This window comes from Miniopterus natalensis, chromosome 5 (genome assembly GCF_054644295.1).
Source record: "Miniopterus natalensis isolate mMinNat1 chromosome 5, mMinNat1.hap1, whole genome shotgun sequence".
In the NCBI taxonomy this organism is placed as follows: Eukaryota; Metazoa; Chordata; class Mammalia; order Chiroptera; family Miniopteridae; genus Miniopterus; species Miniopterus natalensis.
In genome coordinates this window covers 18,973,218-18,990,385 of record NC_142085.1, presented here as the reverse complement: position 1 = coordinate 18,990,385, position 17,168 = coordinate 18,973,218, and the positions used below count along the sequence as shown (strand labels likewise).

General features: G+C 42.6%; 1 protein-coding gene across 1 annotated transcript in view; it reads left to right on the top strand.

Annotated features, from left to right (window-relative positions):
- Positions 1-10,396, top strand: part of TNFRSF21 (TNF receptor superfamily member 21) — a 62,826-nt gene extending 52,430 nt beyond the window's left edge. Inside the window, exons 5-6 of the mRNA XM_087817438.1 lie at positions 7,523-7,751; positions 9,004-10,396. Coding sequence (XP_087673564.1) covers positions 7,523-7,751; positions 9,004-9,233 — 459 coding nt within the window. The 3' untranslated portion in view covers positions 9,234-10,396. The remainder of the gene's footprint in view (positions 1-7,522; positions 7,752-9,003) is intronic.
- Positions 10,397-17,168: the final 6,772 nt, after the last annotated feature.

Genomic DNA, 17,168 nt, shown 5'->3' with positions numbered 1-17,168 from the left:
TAGTTGAAACAATCCTTTCATTGTCCTATGCTTAGAGAGATCTAGGGTGGGTGAGGGGTATTTTTAAATAATTCCCTGGTGGTTTGGGCTTTTTTGGTCAGGTTAGTCCTGTGAGCCTCCTGAGGGTGGGTGAATTCATTCTGCAGGCTCTGCTATTGGCCCCCCACTCACCTGGGCAGGGCATAGAGTTCATTGAGTTCTGCAGCCTCTGGTCTGGTGCAGGGCTTCCCAGGATAGCTGAGCAGGGCATCTTGGCATTCACTCCTGTTCCAGCTTCTGTCTTATGACCTCCAATGACCCCAGGGAGATTTAGACAGCATAGGGCAGACAATGTCTACTTGCCGAGTGATGATTTAGATTTCAGTGTTAGGGAGTGCTGTTCCCTACTTTTCCAATGGAAGTACCTCCTCGCTCCCTTTCCTGCGATCTGTGCTGGGCAGAAGGAAAAAGAAGGAAAGCAACACAAGACTAAACAATTAGAAGACTAGGAAAAGTTTGGGGAATTTTTGTCATAAGGTTATTTGGCTCTTAGCCCATTTTGAAAATTCAGTTTTCTAAGTTTTAAAAATAAGACTTACAAAACAAAGTTGAAAAGCACAGTATAACAACCACCTATAAATTTAACCGCTAGATTCAATAAGTATTTACATTTTATCATTTTGCTTTATCTATACGTATGAGTGCATATTTCTAGTCCATATTTTCATTTCTAAGACTTACTCCAAATTTCTGGTAACTGATACCCTTCTTTTAAAAGTTAAAAATCAGCATCTTCCTATTTTCCTCTTAACTTTTCTCTTTTTGTTTGCAAAAAAATTTGCGGAGTAAACTAAGATGATTCTTTCCCAAATCCCTAATCTGGGTTGGATTTAACAAGAATCCCACTCAGGAGAATAATCTAAAGTCATTGTCTCCTACTGAGACAGGTGTGTAAGCCTGGAGAAGTGGGTAGGGCAACTGAGACAGATAAAAAGCTCAGCAGTTTACTGCCATCTAGTAAACCTCAAAATCCTACCACCCCTAACCCAGGACACTTAAGAGTAAGTGCTTCACACTTCTCCTTCTCAACCAGAGGGTAAATAGCTTAAATCACCCAACTCTGGGAGACAGCAGAAATCCAATTAATGCCACTTGTGCCAGCCCCACCCAAAGACAGGAAGTGGAATAAACCTCCTTTTGGCTCATCAGTGTAAAGCTGATGCATATTGGATTGAGCCTCCCCTAAGGCCTGCGCTAAACTCCCAAGAGCTTAAAATCCTCAAGAGGAGGGACCTGTCCCAAGCTCTCCCTCTCAGGAACAGGCCTGCGGCCTACCCCGTCCCACCCCATTCTCTTCCCAAGAGTGATACCTCTGCCTTTCTCCTAAACTCCAAGGGCCCTTCCACCTCTGTACCTTTCTAAATCTCTTATAATTTGAGTTCTTAGCTCTGAAATCTTTCTTTGCTGAACAAACTCAAGAACCAAAGTCCAATTTTGCCACCCACACCACTGGCGACACTATAATTTAGGATTTTAAAGAAACCTGTCTAGTTTTTTTTCCTTTTTTGTTGAGGTAGTGTATTTTATTTTCTATAGGGAGAAATCATTGTTTGTAGGTATTCCTTGGTTTCTGAACTAAGCATTTGAATGGATTCAGATAAATGTTTTGAGATAGGGCTGAGCCCCTTTTATGTCTGAATGCCTGGAACCTTGTTGATTTGGGTAACAAAGCATTATTCCGGTAAACACAGGGACTGAATGGATTCGGATGTCAAGAGGTGCTTATAGGGCAAGGAGGATAGTGCTTGTTTTTATCTGAGCTCAGTTGCACAAGCCTGCATGGAACTATAGGAGGTCATGAAATCACATTTACATGAGCAGCTAGGAAAGCAGGGGAAACAGGCTTGAGATAAAATGCTTAAATAGTTGTAGTTATGTATTTATTTGTGTATTAATTCCTTTGAGATAAACCTTTAATGGAAATGGAATTTGTTCTTTTTAAACAGTCCCTGGTCTGTTGGGATCTGAAATATTTTCATAGTCAACAAAGTTACTGGCTACAGATGAAGTGACTCGTATTTAGAGTCTCATCTTTGTCTCCAGACTCATCCAGTGTAAGGTGTAAGCTCTGTCACTGAGTGACAGGTCCTTGCAGACCCGGCCTCTGGTCCCTTCACTCTGGCTAAGGGGCCAGGGCAGCTCCTTAGCTTCCTCATATTGAGTTTATATAGCTTCCTCATATTGAGTTTATAGGGTTCATCAATTTCTCTAAATGCAATGAGTCCAGACAGGGAAGGACACGGCTCAGCAAATAGGATTATTTGAAACTTGACAGACCTGAACTTGAGTCCTGGCTTTGTGACCTTGATGGGGTTACTTATACCTCTTAGAGCCTCGGTTTTCTCATCTGTAAAATGGAGCTAATAAAGAGTTACCTTAATAGCAAATGGATTACATATATTTCATGCAGGATCATTTTGCATAATATTAATAATGGCTTATTTCTTAAAGTCCCTTTTGTTTGCTGGATCTGAGTAACAAGCTGGTCAACTCAGATAGAATAGCAATTAGTTTTTATTGAATTTAGCAAGTAGGCTTTTAAAACCATTACTAAATTGATGGAAATTTTTCTAAGTGTTAGATGAGGTCTGGAGGAAAAGTTTAGCTGAAAGGGTGATTTTTGACTCTTAAGAAGCTTTCTTGAGTCTGTCAAGCATATTTGGCTGCAGAGGGGAAAAGGGGGCCTCTGGAATCCAACTGGGTAGTGCCAGGAGCCAAGGGGTTAAGTTGAATCATTTGAGCAGATTGGTAAAGAGAATCCAGGCTGGGTAATTAATGCTTTATTTCAGGGGGTCACTGAGGCATCAAACTTGTTAATTAGTTTTATGAAAACAGATTGTGCAACCACAGGGAGATTGTAATTGGGTAGTAATTGAAAATAACTCGGGGGTAAACCTTAGTTGAGTGAACCAGTTGGCGGTAACTTGGAAGGAGAAAGGGTAACTTGGGGTGGAGGCCGGGGTGGGGGTAGAGAGTGAAATGGCAATAGGAAGACAAACAAATAAGACGTACTCTGAACAGAGATGACCTCCTCTAACTTTTTTGGTTTAGAAATGGGGGAACGGGTCTGAGGAGGAAAGTGGTTTCTCTGAGACCACACCTTCCCTTGCAGTGATATTCCAGGATTTTCATGACATTTTTAGGAGTTGACTGAGGAACAAGAAATGTGTGATGAAAAGACAGCTTCTGAGGCCCGAGTTCTCGGCGCATTCCTGTTGGTAGAGTATGTTCAGGAATGCTACCAGATCACGGGAGAGAAGGGCCCTCGCAAAAATCTTGTTTCATATGTATAGCACCCTGGCCTTGGATGCAGCTTGGAGGGCTTTCCCTTCGCCAGTCACCGCTCCATTCTCCCCAGGGGCTAGAGAAACACTCCAGCCTTCCACACCCCATCACCTTAGGAAAGGCCAGGCGACACAAGTGAATTTTTGCTTTGATATGAAAGGAAGAGAATTCTTTTCTATTTTCAAGCGTCAGTTTCCAGCTGCGACTTGGTGGAGCACCCAGTGTGAGCACTCCGTTTTGGGGCTCTGGTTGAGGTAGGAGTGAGGGTTGTGAAGACACAGCTGGAAACAGGTCAATCCAGTGCAACGCGAAGACAAGTTAGAGCCTTGTTCTCATAAACAAGGCCGCAAACCCCCGCAGCCCAGAGACGTTCCAGCCCGCGCGCTTCAGTCAGTACCCCAGTAACTCAGCTGTTGGGGTGGTTCTCCCTACTCGGTGGTTCTGGAGATGAGAAAGGAAGACGGTCGGGTCAGCAGTGGAGCTCCTCTAGGTGTGACTCAGCTGTTGAGTCAGGGGAGCCGTTTATCTCGTCCCATATCAGTTTGGACTAAGAACTGCGGTATCTGGAAGGACTAAATGTACTTCCATGGAAACTAATACAGGAGGACATTTGGGGCTCATTTGGCCAAAATATATTACATGCTCTTGTAGTTTCCGCAATAGAACCATCTGTTTTTGGCTGGTTCTGTCTTTATTATCCCTGCCCCCTCCCCTTTTGGTTTGTCTTACTGTCTCTACCTCATTTCTCAATTGAGTCTTCCAAGTTAGCGTGATTACCTCATGGCTATAAAGCAAAAAGAACTGCACTTTTCAAGTTTCTCCAAAGGGGCTTTGGATATCTGGTGGATGCGTTTCCTTCATTGGCCCAGTTTTCCCAGAGGCCTTTCATTTACGTCTTAATATCTACCTCACTGGAAGAAGTTTGCGGGGAGTGTTGCCCTTTTGTGCCCGTAAACATTTAACAAAAGTATAGAGAGGAGCTCAGCCAAGTAGATGCTCTTCCAACTATCCTGTTTCTTGGCTACCGACACAAATAAAAGAGGCTGCGGCCACGACGTTTTCAAGTTACCAGAAGGAAAATATACTTATCCGTAGCAGAAGGAAAATATACTTATCCGTGGTGACTGCTTTCACAAATAACATTTATTGTTTTCTAATTATAAAGTTAATATGACCCTGCAGAGAATTTGGAAAGCTCAAAGAAGCATAAGGAATAAATTAAGTTACTCATTTTTGTGAATGTTTTGAAAAGTTTATGTGCAAAGCTTTTGTAAGAAGATAAGACCCTCTTCTGTGGAAATCTGGTTTTCCTGTTTAGAATATCTATCTTCTCTTTTAATATCTAAATCTTATTGTAAGTGTTCTTCATTTGCTATGAACTCAATACTGAACCATGAACGTTCTGAATTAATAAAATAAAGAATTCATGTATTGCAGATATCCTATGACTCAATTTCTGATTAGAGCTACCACAGGCCACACAATGCATGAGCTGCATGCAGTGTTGTAAACCAATTTTGAGGGATATGGTAAATATTAACTAAGGTAAAGAGAAGAAAGAATTAAGTTCCTTGGTGCAATATTTTTCTTATAGGAAAAAAAAATGCAAATAACAAGAGAAATCTGGAATGCAACCAGCTATTGTGTATATTTAGTAGCTGCATAGATGTTCTAGAATGATTGCCATGGCCTCTGGCTTTAGTGGTAGTTGTTAGCTCCAGTGTGGTGATGCTAAAAACAATTCCTGGGGGCATTTTCATACTCATCTTGACTCATTATTATTTTTAATCCTCTCCCGAGGATATTTTTTATATTGCTTTTTTTTTTTTTTTTTTCTTTCAGAGAGAGTGGAAGGGGGAGAGAGAGAAACATCAATGTGAGAGAGACACATGGATTGGTTGCCTCCCTCACGCACCCCGACTGGGGCCAGGGACCGAGCCTGCAGCCAAGGTATGTGCCCTTCTCTGGAATCGAACCCGGGACCTTTCAGTTCGCGGGCCAACGCTCTAACCACTGAGCCAAACCGGCTGGGGCCGTTGAACCCTTCTTAATTATAGGAGAGCATCATGTCAGCATTCTGTCTTTTAAAGCTGTGTTGGAAACCGTGTGCTTACTTTCCATTGATAGGATCCTTTGGCAAAAGTCAGGGGGCAGGGAGAAGAGGAAATAAATATTTAAAGTTTTGAGTTCAGGAAATAGGTGGGTGGACTTCTTAGCCTGTTGGCATGTGATTTGTGGGCGGGCATTTCTTTTAAAGCAAGAACAGTGCACTATATTGACTGACCATGTCGTGCAGTGTAATGTCCCTGAGAACCAGAGTGTAGACAAGTCCTCTTTGTCTAACTGAGTGAATAAAAAACGTGTATTGGCATGAATGGCCATGTGCATTTTCAGGGAGCAGGGGCACATGCCAGGGCCTATTGAAATAAAATGTTAAAAAGCATATGCATGAAACATATCTGTGGATCAGAAAGGGGCTGCGGGGAATGCGTGTTATCCAAGCCTTAAACTTGCACTAGAAGCAGATGTGGGTTGTGGGTGGTTGTACAGAGCAAAAATGCTGCTGGAACAACATTAGATGTGCAGTAATCAGTGGTCCTCAGAATCTGCAGTCACAAGAATTTCTTAGGCCTTAAAGGCTGTAAGAGAGGCCGTTGTGTTTGCCATGTGCCTTTTACAACTATTCAACGTGATGCTTTGAAACGAGGGTCAATGTCTTCTTGACTGAGGAACTTGAAGTTGACTTGTGTGATTGACTTCACGAGGGTTCTAATGAACACTGATTAACAGCTCTGGGAAGAGTGTACATCACTCCCTGAACCCTGCCCTGTGTGGCCTGCTCCCAGATTTTCATCCATGCCAGGAGAGCCAATAAAAAGATAAAGTCAATGGACTAGAAAATACCACAAGTACCTGCCCCAGGTCTGAAGTATAGTGTCAAATGACAGCGCTGAGTAGAGATGGCAGGCACACGTGAGATGAACACTGCCTTTCTCCCAGTAGCTGTGTGCCCTCTCTGGGCCATAGTCATTTCCCTTGTAAAATGGGGTGATAACACCTGTCACTTCCCCCATCTCCACTACACACCTGGTATATACGGCCATGATTTTACCTCACCTGGCCAAAGTAGCAGCATGCTAACTCTCTCCCTGCTTTCTTGTCTCCCTAAAATCCATTCTCTGCTCACCAGCCAGAGTGTTCATGTAGCTCACTATCTCCATCTGAAAACATCTTGTTTCCTTCCTTTTTGTTATTGTCTCTCTGGTGCCCAGTCCAGAATGCAAGCTTCAGGCTCATGCTTCTGGTGTTCTGTTCTCATTCTTTCAAATGATTTTCTTTAATTCATGAGCTTACTTGAAATGGGAGTCAGGAAACAGAATCTAGTCTTAGTTTTGCCACTTACTGCTTGGGAGCTGTTAATGAAGAAAGTTACTTCTGTAGGCTTTGGTTTCCTTACTTGTCAGGAGAAGGGTGCACTGGGTTGCTAGGGCTTCCATAGTAAAGTACCACGGACTGGGAAGCTTAAACAACAGGACGTTAGTATGTCACAGTTCTGGAGGCTAGACGTTTGAGATCAATGTGTCACCAGGGTTGATGTCTTCTGAAGCTTCTCCCTTAGGCTCATAGGAGGTGGCCGTCTTCCCTGTGTCTTCACATGGTCTTCCCTCTGTGTGCATCTGTGTCTTCTTACAAGGACGCCAGTCTATTGGATTAGCACCCAGTTGTACCTCAATTACCTCTTTAAAGGCCCTATCTCTGAATAATGAAAGACATTCTGAGTTATGGGGAGGTATGACTTCAGCGTATGAATTTTTGGAGAACATAATTCAACCCATGTCAGAGAGGCATTACTAGTTATTATCTACTACCTTTCCCAAATCTAAAAAATTATGTTTTAAGTTGGAGATTTCCCTCTTCATTCCCTGCCCCCTTCCACTCCTGTGAGGTGACAGCTCGATGCATATGCTTCCTAATTTTTAATGCTCATACATATCCTTACGTATATTTTTTAAGTGTTTAAAAGTGTTGTGTGTGGTGTGTTTGTGAATATCTAACAAGTTATATAGGGACTATCAAAATGGGAGAATTTATCTATAAAATATTAAAATGGAACAAAAAAGGCATCTGAGAAAAGATTTTAATTTTGTGATTTTTTTAAGATGTATAATTTAAAAAATTGTGTTTTTCCCTCCTGCAGCTGGAGACCGACAAACTGGCCCTCCCGATGAGCCCCAGCCCACTTAGCCCCAGCCCCATCCCCAGCCCCAGCACGAAACTTGAGAATTCCACTCTCCTGACCGTGGAGCCCTCTCCGCTGGAGAAGAGCAAGGGCTTCTTCGTGGACGAGTCCGAGCCCCTTCTTCGCTGTGACTCCACATCCAGTGGCTCCTCCGCGCTCAGCAGGACGGGCTCCTTTATTACCAAAGGTACAGAGCCTTCCCCAAAAGAGCCCTCGGGGTGTCTCCCTGCCACTTCCACAGTCCAGTGGTGGCTGCGTCACTTGCATGACCTGCCCTAGAAAACCCACCCCAGACAAGAAGATAAGGCTGGCTGAGAGGGATCAGGTCTTGAGCCAGTGGGGATCCACCTGGAAAGTCTTCACAGCTCCGACTGCCTGGCCGAGGGTCTGTGCTCCCGGAGTATCCGTTACCCTTTATCCTCATGATGCTATCAAACGTGTTTCAAAGGCCTGATAAAATGTGGTCTGCCAGGTTTTCTGAAAATTATTTACTAGGCTCGCGGAACCCAAGGATTTAAAGCATTAAGCTGTCTTGAGTATCTGAAGTAGAGGTTTTTTCTTTTCTTTTCTATTCTTTTTTTTTTAAATTTTTATTGATTTAGGACAGAGAGGAAGGGAGAGGGATAGAGAGATAAAAACATCGATGAGAGAGAAACATCGATCGGCTGGCTGCCTCCTGCACGGCCCTATCAGGGATCGAGCCCACAGCCCAGGCATGTGCCCTGACCGGGGACTGAACCTGATCCAAGGGTTGACGCTCAGCCACCAAGCCGCACCAGCCGGCCTGAAGGACAGGTTTTAGTGACTCGAATTAAAATTTGCTGTTAAGCTTGGTTGTAAGTAACAGTGTTTCAAACATTATGGATTGGTACTTTTGGTAAATAATTTGCCCCTTTCAGGTTTTAATGGTGGGGTATAGGGAATTAACATGCACACATGTGGTATTGATGACAGATTTTTGGGAGAAATTTCCTAGTTTATTTAATTCCAGTTATATTTTAGTGAAAGGGTTATATTTTTATATTCTATTTTATATATTTATAAAATATGTTCTATCTTACATCCTTATATTTTAAATACTTTACATATTTATGTTTATTTAGTTTATATTTTGTTATGTGTTATATTTTAGAGACAGCTTTTAGAAGTCATTTAGGGTTAGGCAAAGGTCGTGGTAAAAGACAGGCACATCAACAACCCAAGCAGATCCTTCTGATCTTTATTAGGCAAATCTTGTTTTGTTTATCTTATGTGCAATGCAAATAAAAACTCCCATGTTGTTTAAAATGTGCCAGAGGTTCCCTCACTCACCTTGGGGTGGTGGTGGGGTGGGCCTAGCCTGGGGGGAGAGTAGCTGTCACTCTTAGCTTTCCCTCGCGTCCCACCCACACGGTCCCTTTACGGCTTCCCCCTTCCCTTTTCTCTCTTCCCTGGTGCAGAAAAGAAGGACACGGTGTTGCGGCAGGTACGCCTGGACCCCTGTGACTTGCAGCCTATTTTCGATGACATGCTCCACATTCTGAATCCTGAGGAGCTGCGGGTGATTGAAGAGATTCCTCAGGCCGAGGACAAGCTGGACCGGCTATTTGAGATTATTGGAGTCAAGAGCCAGGAAGCCAGCCAGACCCTCCTAGACTCTGTTTATAGCCACCTTCCTGACCTGTTGTAGAACACGAGGGACACTGCACTCTGGAAGTTACCCATTGTAGTGTAGTGTCAGGGTGGCTTGTTTTTGTTTTTTATTTTGTCTTTTGGTGTGTGTGCGTGTGTATGTTTAACAGAGTATATGGCCAGTGTCTTCAGTTCTTTCTTTTTCTTGCTTTTCTTTTTTTTTAACCCTTCTGGGAAGTTAGTTTATAAACCTTTTCAAGATGTAACTGTTGCAAAATACCCACCACTATAAAGTTTTTTAGGTTCCGTATTTTCTCTGTTTTGCCTTCTTTATGTATTTTCCAAGTTGTTCTGCGCACTTTAAATTCACTTAACGTGCCACAAACGCGGCGGGCGCCGGGCTGTGAGCCGCTCCGGGCGCCGAATGGCATCGTGTGAATTCTGTCAGCGGCCTTCGCGTCTCAACAGCCACAGCTGCTTTTTAAATTCTTACTGTTGTTGTTTTTTACTATTATTTGTCAGTTAGGAATTTTCTTAAGGGTTAAGGAAATGTCAGACCCCGTCGCGTCGCTGTAACTCGGTCAGGCGTCGCGTCACCTTTTCCATATGCCTTGTTGTGTAGTTTGTACTCATGGCCGAAGCTCGACCGCGCCGTGTGGTTGTCACCCGGACACCGTGCCGACCGCTTGTTTACTTGTGCGCCTCTCACACTGCTGCGCTCTGGGCTGGAGACGTGACGCCCTCAAGCCACCAGGACCTGCTATTTAAGCGGCTTGACAGCTGGGCCTCCAAAGAACTTCATATTTTAGGGGGTGAGCTGTTCTGGAAGAGATGGCTGCACTTCGGGAAGTCACAGCCGACTGCCAGTGGCACCGTTTCCATAGGGAATTTGCCCCGCTTTGCTTTCAAGATGTCTTGTTTTTTATCTACACGTAGTTGATAGGTGCAGTCCGCCCTCGATCGAGGCCTTGCTCTTGGTGGGGTCCCTACATCATTCAGTCACTTCATTAAAATGGCTGCAGCTGTAAGAACTCGTGTCCGATGTGTTTGCAACTCTGCTCCCATTTATAAACATGCTGTCCCGTGCTCAGCTGCCAGCTTCCCCCGCAAAGGGCGTGGACTCCCCTCGTGTGGGCTGGGTTTGTGGTAGTGGTGAGGGACCGATATCGGGAAAATGCCTTCAAGTGTACTAATTTATTAATAAATATTAGGTGTTTGTTACTTGAGTCGTTCGAGTATATTTAATCCTTGCCTTGTACATGTGCTCGCGTTACAGCTCTTTGATTCATCTCTTGGGAAAACATGTAGGTTCTGGAAACCTCAGCCTTTCTAAATCTGTAAATCATGCAGATTAGCAAAGGGTTGCATCTGGAAAATCCCCTGGAGAGTCACAGAAAAGGACCACCAAGCACGAAATGACCGAGCATTTCCTAAGTCTTCGGTGGTAAGCCTGAGGCTCCTGCTTTTGGGATTGTCTCTATTTTTAAAAAAATGAGAATTTGGGGGTGGGGTGGAGAGGTGCAAATGGTGAGGCTTCGGAGTATATTCGTCTTACTCATTTCCATGTAGGAAATGTACCACTCATGGGAGGGTCTATATACAAGTTCCCAGGCTTCTGTATGGAACCTCAGTGCCCCTGAGTAACTCCTTCCTTGGCATCGAGGCAGGGTGAAACCTTATGACCCAATAGAATACATTACATTATGTATATCACATTTTATCACATAGCTTAGCCTGGGAACCCTGGCTCAACAATTTCAATGGCCAGAACCTCAGCAATTTTAGTTCTTCTTTTGGTGAGAAAGTGGAAGTAGGTACCCTGTCTGAACACTTTGAACCCATGTCAGGGACATGACTTTTTTTTAACTTTCCTCGTGGGTGGTTTCTAGAGAACATCTTGGTATTTGGTTTAACTGGTTCTTGGCCTATGTTTCCCCTCCTATTTTGTGGAAAGGAGACAGGAATTCTTCACACACACAAAAACCAAACTAGAATGGGTCGTAGGTGGTAGCGGAGGAGACAGATTTTGTATTTCAGATTTCAGGACTGCCACTTACTTATTGTGGGGGTGGAAAACAATGAATGGGTGCAAAAATGTTATGGTAATTAAGTGTAAATTATTCAAAGCTTGGGGATGCTCTTAACCATTTACAGTTTTGACAACTATCCTATGATAGGTACTATGGGGTATTATAGCACCTATACAATATGAAAGGTAGGCTTAGAAAAGGCTAAGGAACTTGCTTAAGGCCCTGCAGCAGAATTGAAGAGGTCAGACTTGAATCTGAATCCAGGACCGTTTACTCAGGACTAGTAACCAGAACTCCCTCGGGCTGAAACAGTGGGCAGAGATCACAGTGATGAAATTTTTCTGGCTTATAAGTAAAACCCTATACTTACATCCGATGCATAATAGTGAAAGCCTAGGTGGTGTCTCTCGAAGACCCAGGGGGAAAAGAGATAGCAGTTGTGATGAAACAGTTAATATTAAATTAACATGATGCAGAGCTTTTCTAAAAACAAACAGAAATGCAACCTCTCGCTGTAGGATTTTAAAAAATGTTCTGATCCAGTGATAGTCTCTATACCATGTTGCTCATGTTGGAGGTTTTCTCTGCTTTGAGCTGCCTAATTTGAGGGGTGTGCTGAACTGGAAGGTTTCCAGCGTGGGGTGTGGGGGCGAACAGAATAGCAAGAAACAGAATGAGGAGCAGTCGTTGGGGGAATGTAAGCCTGATGATGAAGACCTTACACGCAAGGGAAAACTGTCTTCGGTTTTTTTGAAGGGCTATGGAAGAGACAATTTTTTTTCTTTAGGGAGTACTACTGTTTCCTCTGGGCTGATTTAGGTTAAATGCAGAGGGGCTTTTAAACAATTAGACTGAGCTGCTTTTCAAAGGAGAGAATGACTCCTACCCTGGGGACAAGTGTGGGGGGGGTGCTTCAGTGGTCCTCCACCTTTCGTGAAGACAAGAATCACCTGGGAATGAGCAGTCTGTGAAAGCAGAGTCCCAGAGGCTTTTTCCCCCAACTGTTCCAAATGCTTTAATTTATTTTTTTTTTAATTTTATTTTTCAATTACAGTTTACATTCAATTACTTTTAGTTTCAGGTAGACAGTCATCTACTTTACTAAGTGATTCCCCCAATATTTCAAGTATCCACCTGTCACTATTCATAGTTATTACAATACCCAGAGACTTTTTGATTCGGGAAGGTTTGCAGTGAAGTCCAGAACAAGCTTTCTACACTTTTTCCCCCTGGAAAACCTGAGAACCAGTAGAACCACAACACCTGGGAACTTGTTAGAAATGCATAATTTGAGGCTACTCTTCTGAGCTCCTTAAACTTTAATGAGCAAAGGAACACCTGGGGATCTTGTTAAAATGCAGATTCTGTTTCAGTTGTAGGGGGTTGGGTGCTTGGGTGATGTGGATGTCACTGGTCTCCAGATCACATTGAGTGGCCTGAAATTATGCCTTGGTTTCATGCAGAGTAGTGCTGATATAGCTCCATATCAATCCCACATGAGAGAAGTAAACAATTTCTGATGATCCAAAGAGATTTCCAGAGTCAGGCTTTCCTGGTCAAAATCTACAGTAGTAGTTCTCAGTCCTGACTGCACACTGGAATGAGCAGGGGCGCTTTGGAAACCCAATGCTTAGGCCATACCCCAGACCCATTACATTAAAACCTCAGGGGATGGGACCCAGGCATGAGCAATTTTAAAAAATATGTCTTTATTGATTTCAGAGAGAGGTAGGGAGGGGGAGAGAGAGAGAGACAGAAACATCAATGATGAGAGAGAGTCTTTGGTCCGCTGCCTCCTGCATGTCCCCTACTGGAGGTCGAGCCCGCAACCCGGGCATGTGCCCTGACTGGAGTCGAGCTGCTATCTCCTGGATCATAGGCTGATGCTCAGCCACTGAGCCATGCTGACCCGGCATGAGCGTTTTTTAATTTCTCCCCAGGAGGTCCTAAAGTGGTCAGTTGGGGAACCACTGATTTAAGTTCTTGAGAATGCTTCTCAAGCCTCCCCCCAAATCTCATGGATAAATCTTACAGGGGGTCAACCTGGAAATCTGCTGTTGTGATTTCCCTATAGCCAGTCCCGCTCAGCTCTGCAGACTTGCTTTAGGACCCATAACCGTACTTTAAAAGCTTATGGAACTGTTAAGAGCTGATATACTACCAAGCATGGATAGGGCAACATCTTAAAGCTTAAATCGCATTGATGAAACCTGCAACTAATCAATTGGTGGTTTTGAGCATAATGTATTACTCAAGAACATCATTTGGGTAGTGATGTCATTAAGGCGTGATTAATCAACATTTGGGAAGGGATGTTCTGATTTATATTTCTATATATGTATATGATTGAAGTTTTCTCAGTTTCCAAAGAAATGAGGTAACATAATGAGTCCTAAAACTGCACTGACTATCAAAAAATCTCAGAGATTTGTAGCACCTGGGTCATTGGAACATCAATTTCATTGCACATTCCTATAGACACAACAGTACCTATCTTGAACTTACTGGAGAAAAGTGTGATTTCTTGTTTAGCAGAATTGAGGTTCTTGCCTTTGGAAGGAACCTTGGATGTCTTCAAGAAAGCCTGTAGTTTTTAGGTGGGAAGTCAGACCATATCTGCCTGTTAATGACAGCCCGGCTGCCTTAGTGTCTGGCAGCGCTCCTTCTCAATTCCAAGATATGTCTTTTTGCTGCTTTTCTTGAAAGCAGGTAGAAAATGAAATTAATCATCTGAGCAGGAATTATTAGAATAAATCAAAAAAAGTTTTTACATAGTCTATTTGACTTCCAAGTAGCTGCATATGTGAAATACATTTGCATGCAAGAGTCTTGTTATTTCCAAAGTGTAGATAATCATATAATATATAGGATATAACAAACATCATCGGATGCCTCTAGGGACAGGAACAGGGTGGCCAGGAGACAGGAAGACAAGAGGAAGGACCTGTTTCATGATTTGTGCTTTGGAGCCTTTTAAGTTTTGGACCATATGTGTATATTATTGAATTTTTTTAAAATTATAAATTAAAATAATTTTAAGAATTTTTCTATGACATCCAGTGAATGTACACTCCAGAAAATGGAGATTAGAGTTACATAGGTCAGACTTAAAATGTTAGTAAAAGCTTTGTGAGGAGCATTTTAGTACAATCTGCAGAGAATCTTGTCCTGCTCTCCAGAGGAAGTGCCCCCCCCCCCCCATCTTTGTGATTCTAGATCCTTTACCTGGACTTGGCTGAAACAAACAAAGTTATGCAAAATTCAAATGGAGACAATTCAAACTAAGGATTTTAGAGAGAAGCTTAGCTATTTTCTGGCCAATCTTTTTCTATTTCTCAACACAGAAATTGCTTGTAATTAATATCTTCATGAGAAAAAAGGTCTTCACCTCTCCGAAGGAGCTGCTTCTGCACTGGCATTGTCTTGTTTTGTTCACCTGCTGCTTTCTACACAGCAAAATGCCAAGTAGGAAATCTCATAGGGAAGGAGAAAGAGGCAAAGTGATAGCTCATTTGCAATGGTCATGACAGTTGTTTCTCATTCTCTCAGGGGAGCTTAGAACATTCAATTTCACACCAAGTTTTGGTCCATTTTGTTTAAATATAGTGTGCCCAACAACAGAAATATCTATTTTATCACTCCACCCATCCATTCGTGAAACATTTGACCACCTACCATGGGCCAGGCACTGTGGAAATACAAAGCAGGATTCCATACAAGGCTGTAACTACCAACGGGAACAGGGCATTTGTCTACACTGCTGTATCCGCAGTATCTGGAATTGCGCCTGGAACCCGGTAGGTGCTCAGTCACTACATATTGAATAAATGAATGCATGCAGGTTCCTGACTTCAGATTCACAGCTCCGTAAGGGAACCAGACATATGGACTTGATAATCAAATGTGTCTACATGACATAATGGAAATACAGAGAGATTCTTCTTAAGAGAGCCAAACCAAATACGAATCAAGGGGAAATATTGCAAAGTTCCATAGTGCAAGCCCTTCTTACTAATTTCAAAGAAAATTTTGTCAAAAAGCAAAGGGCTGACCATTGTTCCATGCATTTCAAAGCTTTGAGAAGTGAGATAGGTTGAAAATGGGGAAAAAAAACAGAAGGAAAGATAGGTATAATGAAGAATTACTACAAAAGCAAGGAGTTCATATTATTGATACATTGGCTCCTATACCATTTCTCAGGTTTATTGTTAACCATCTCCACCAGACATAAGGCTAATCATGTGACTGCTTGTATATATCACATTTATAGGATAGAATGTATATTCACTCTAATCTTAACTTGAGTCTTAAGGTGTAGGAACCATTATTATTTCCATTCTACTGATGAAGAAACTGAGGCACAGACAGACTGTGACTTTCCCAAAGTCACACAGCCAGTGGTGGATCCAGCAAGCCTACTTGTAGAACAGAGTCAGACAGACACGGTTCTAAATGACAAGCAAGGTGGACCAAATTCCTGTCTTCCTAGAGCCTTTCATCTGGACTCCACCAAAGCTGAATTGTTTTTGTTTTGGCTTTCTCATTAAACAAGTTATTTTACTTTGAAATAATTCGAGACACATAAGAAGTTTCAAAAGTAGTGCAGAGAGTTTCTATCTACCCTTCACCTAGCTTCTTCCAAGGATTCTTTTTGGGTAGGCCATAAACATTACCCAAGTCAGGAAACTGACAATGTTATTAACTAAACTACAGCCCTTACTCAGTTCACACCAATTTTTATATGCACTTTTATTTTATTATTAATTATTATTATTTTTGGTGTATAAGCTCTGTGACATTTTATCACTTGTGTAGATTTCATGTAACGACCATCATAGTCAGAATACGGAACTGTTTCATCACCACAAAGAAACGCCCTCTTGCTAACCTTTCAATGCCTCCCCCTCCACCCTAAACCCTGGCAACTGCTCTCCCATCGCCATGGTGATTGACAGTGTTATTTATCTGTCATTTAGAGAGTGTTATATAAGTGGAATCGTACAGTATGTAACCTGCTGAGACTGGCTTGTTTTCCCTCAGCGTAGTTACCTGGAGATTTAACCAAATTGTTGAGCATATCAACAGTTCGTTCTTCGTATTGCTGAGCATTATTCCACGACTGGGATGCACCAGTTCACCCATTCATACGCTGAAGGACATTTGGACTGTTACAAGTAAAGCTTCTATGATGACCGCTTGTGTACAGGTTTTTGTGTGCACATATGTTTTCATTTCTTTTTAAAAAAAAATATGTTTTTAATGATTTTAGAGAGGAGAGGAGGGGGAGGAGAGAGAAAGAAACATCAATGTGACAATTTGATCAGCTGCCTCCTGTAGGCCCCCCACTAGGGATCAAGCCCGAAACCCAGGCATGTGCCCTGACCAGGAATCGAACTGGTGACCTTCTGATGCACAGGAGGACACTCAGCCAACTGAGCCACACCGACCAGGGCATGTTTTCATTTCTTTAAGGTAAATACCCAGGTGTATGATTGCTCAGTAGTATAGTGAATATATGTAAATATATGTTTAACTTTATAGGAAACTATCAAACTTTTCACAGTGTTGGTACCATTGTATGTTCCCCGGAGCAGCCTTGCTAGTCCTTAATATTGTTGTAGTTTATTTTATATTTTTATTTAAAATATATTATTTATAATTTTATTAAAATATTTTCTATTTTTTAGTCATTCCAATATGTAAACTTGAATTTATAAAGTATTTTAAAATTTTATTGTATTTTTGACAGTATTACGGGTATCTCCCATTTTTCTCCCTTTTTGCCCCCCTCCACCAACCCCTGCCCCACCCCAGCCTTCCCCATGCTATTGTTTATGTCCAAGGGTTATGCATATATGTTCTTTGGTTAATCTCTTCCTGTCCTCTCCTCCCCTGTAGGCCCCCCACTAGGGATCAAGCCTGAAACCCAGGCATGTGCCCTGACCAGGAATCGAACTGGTGAC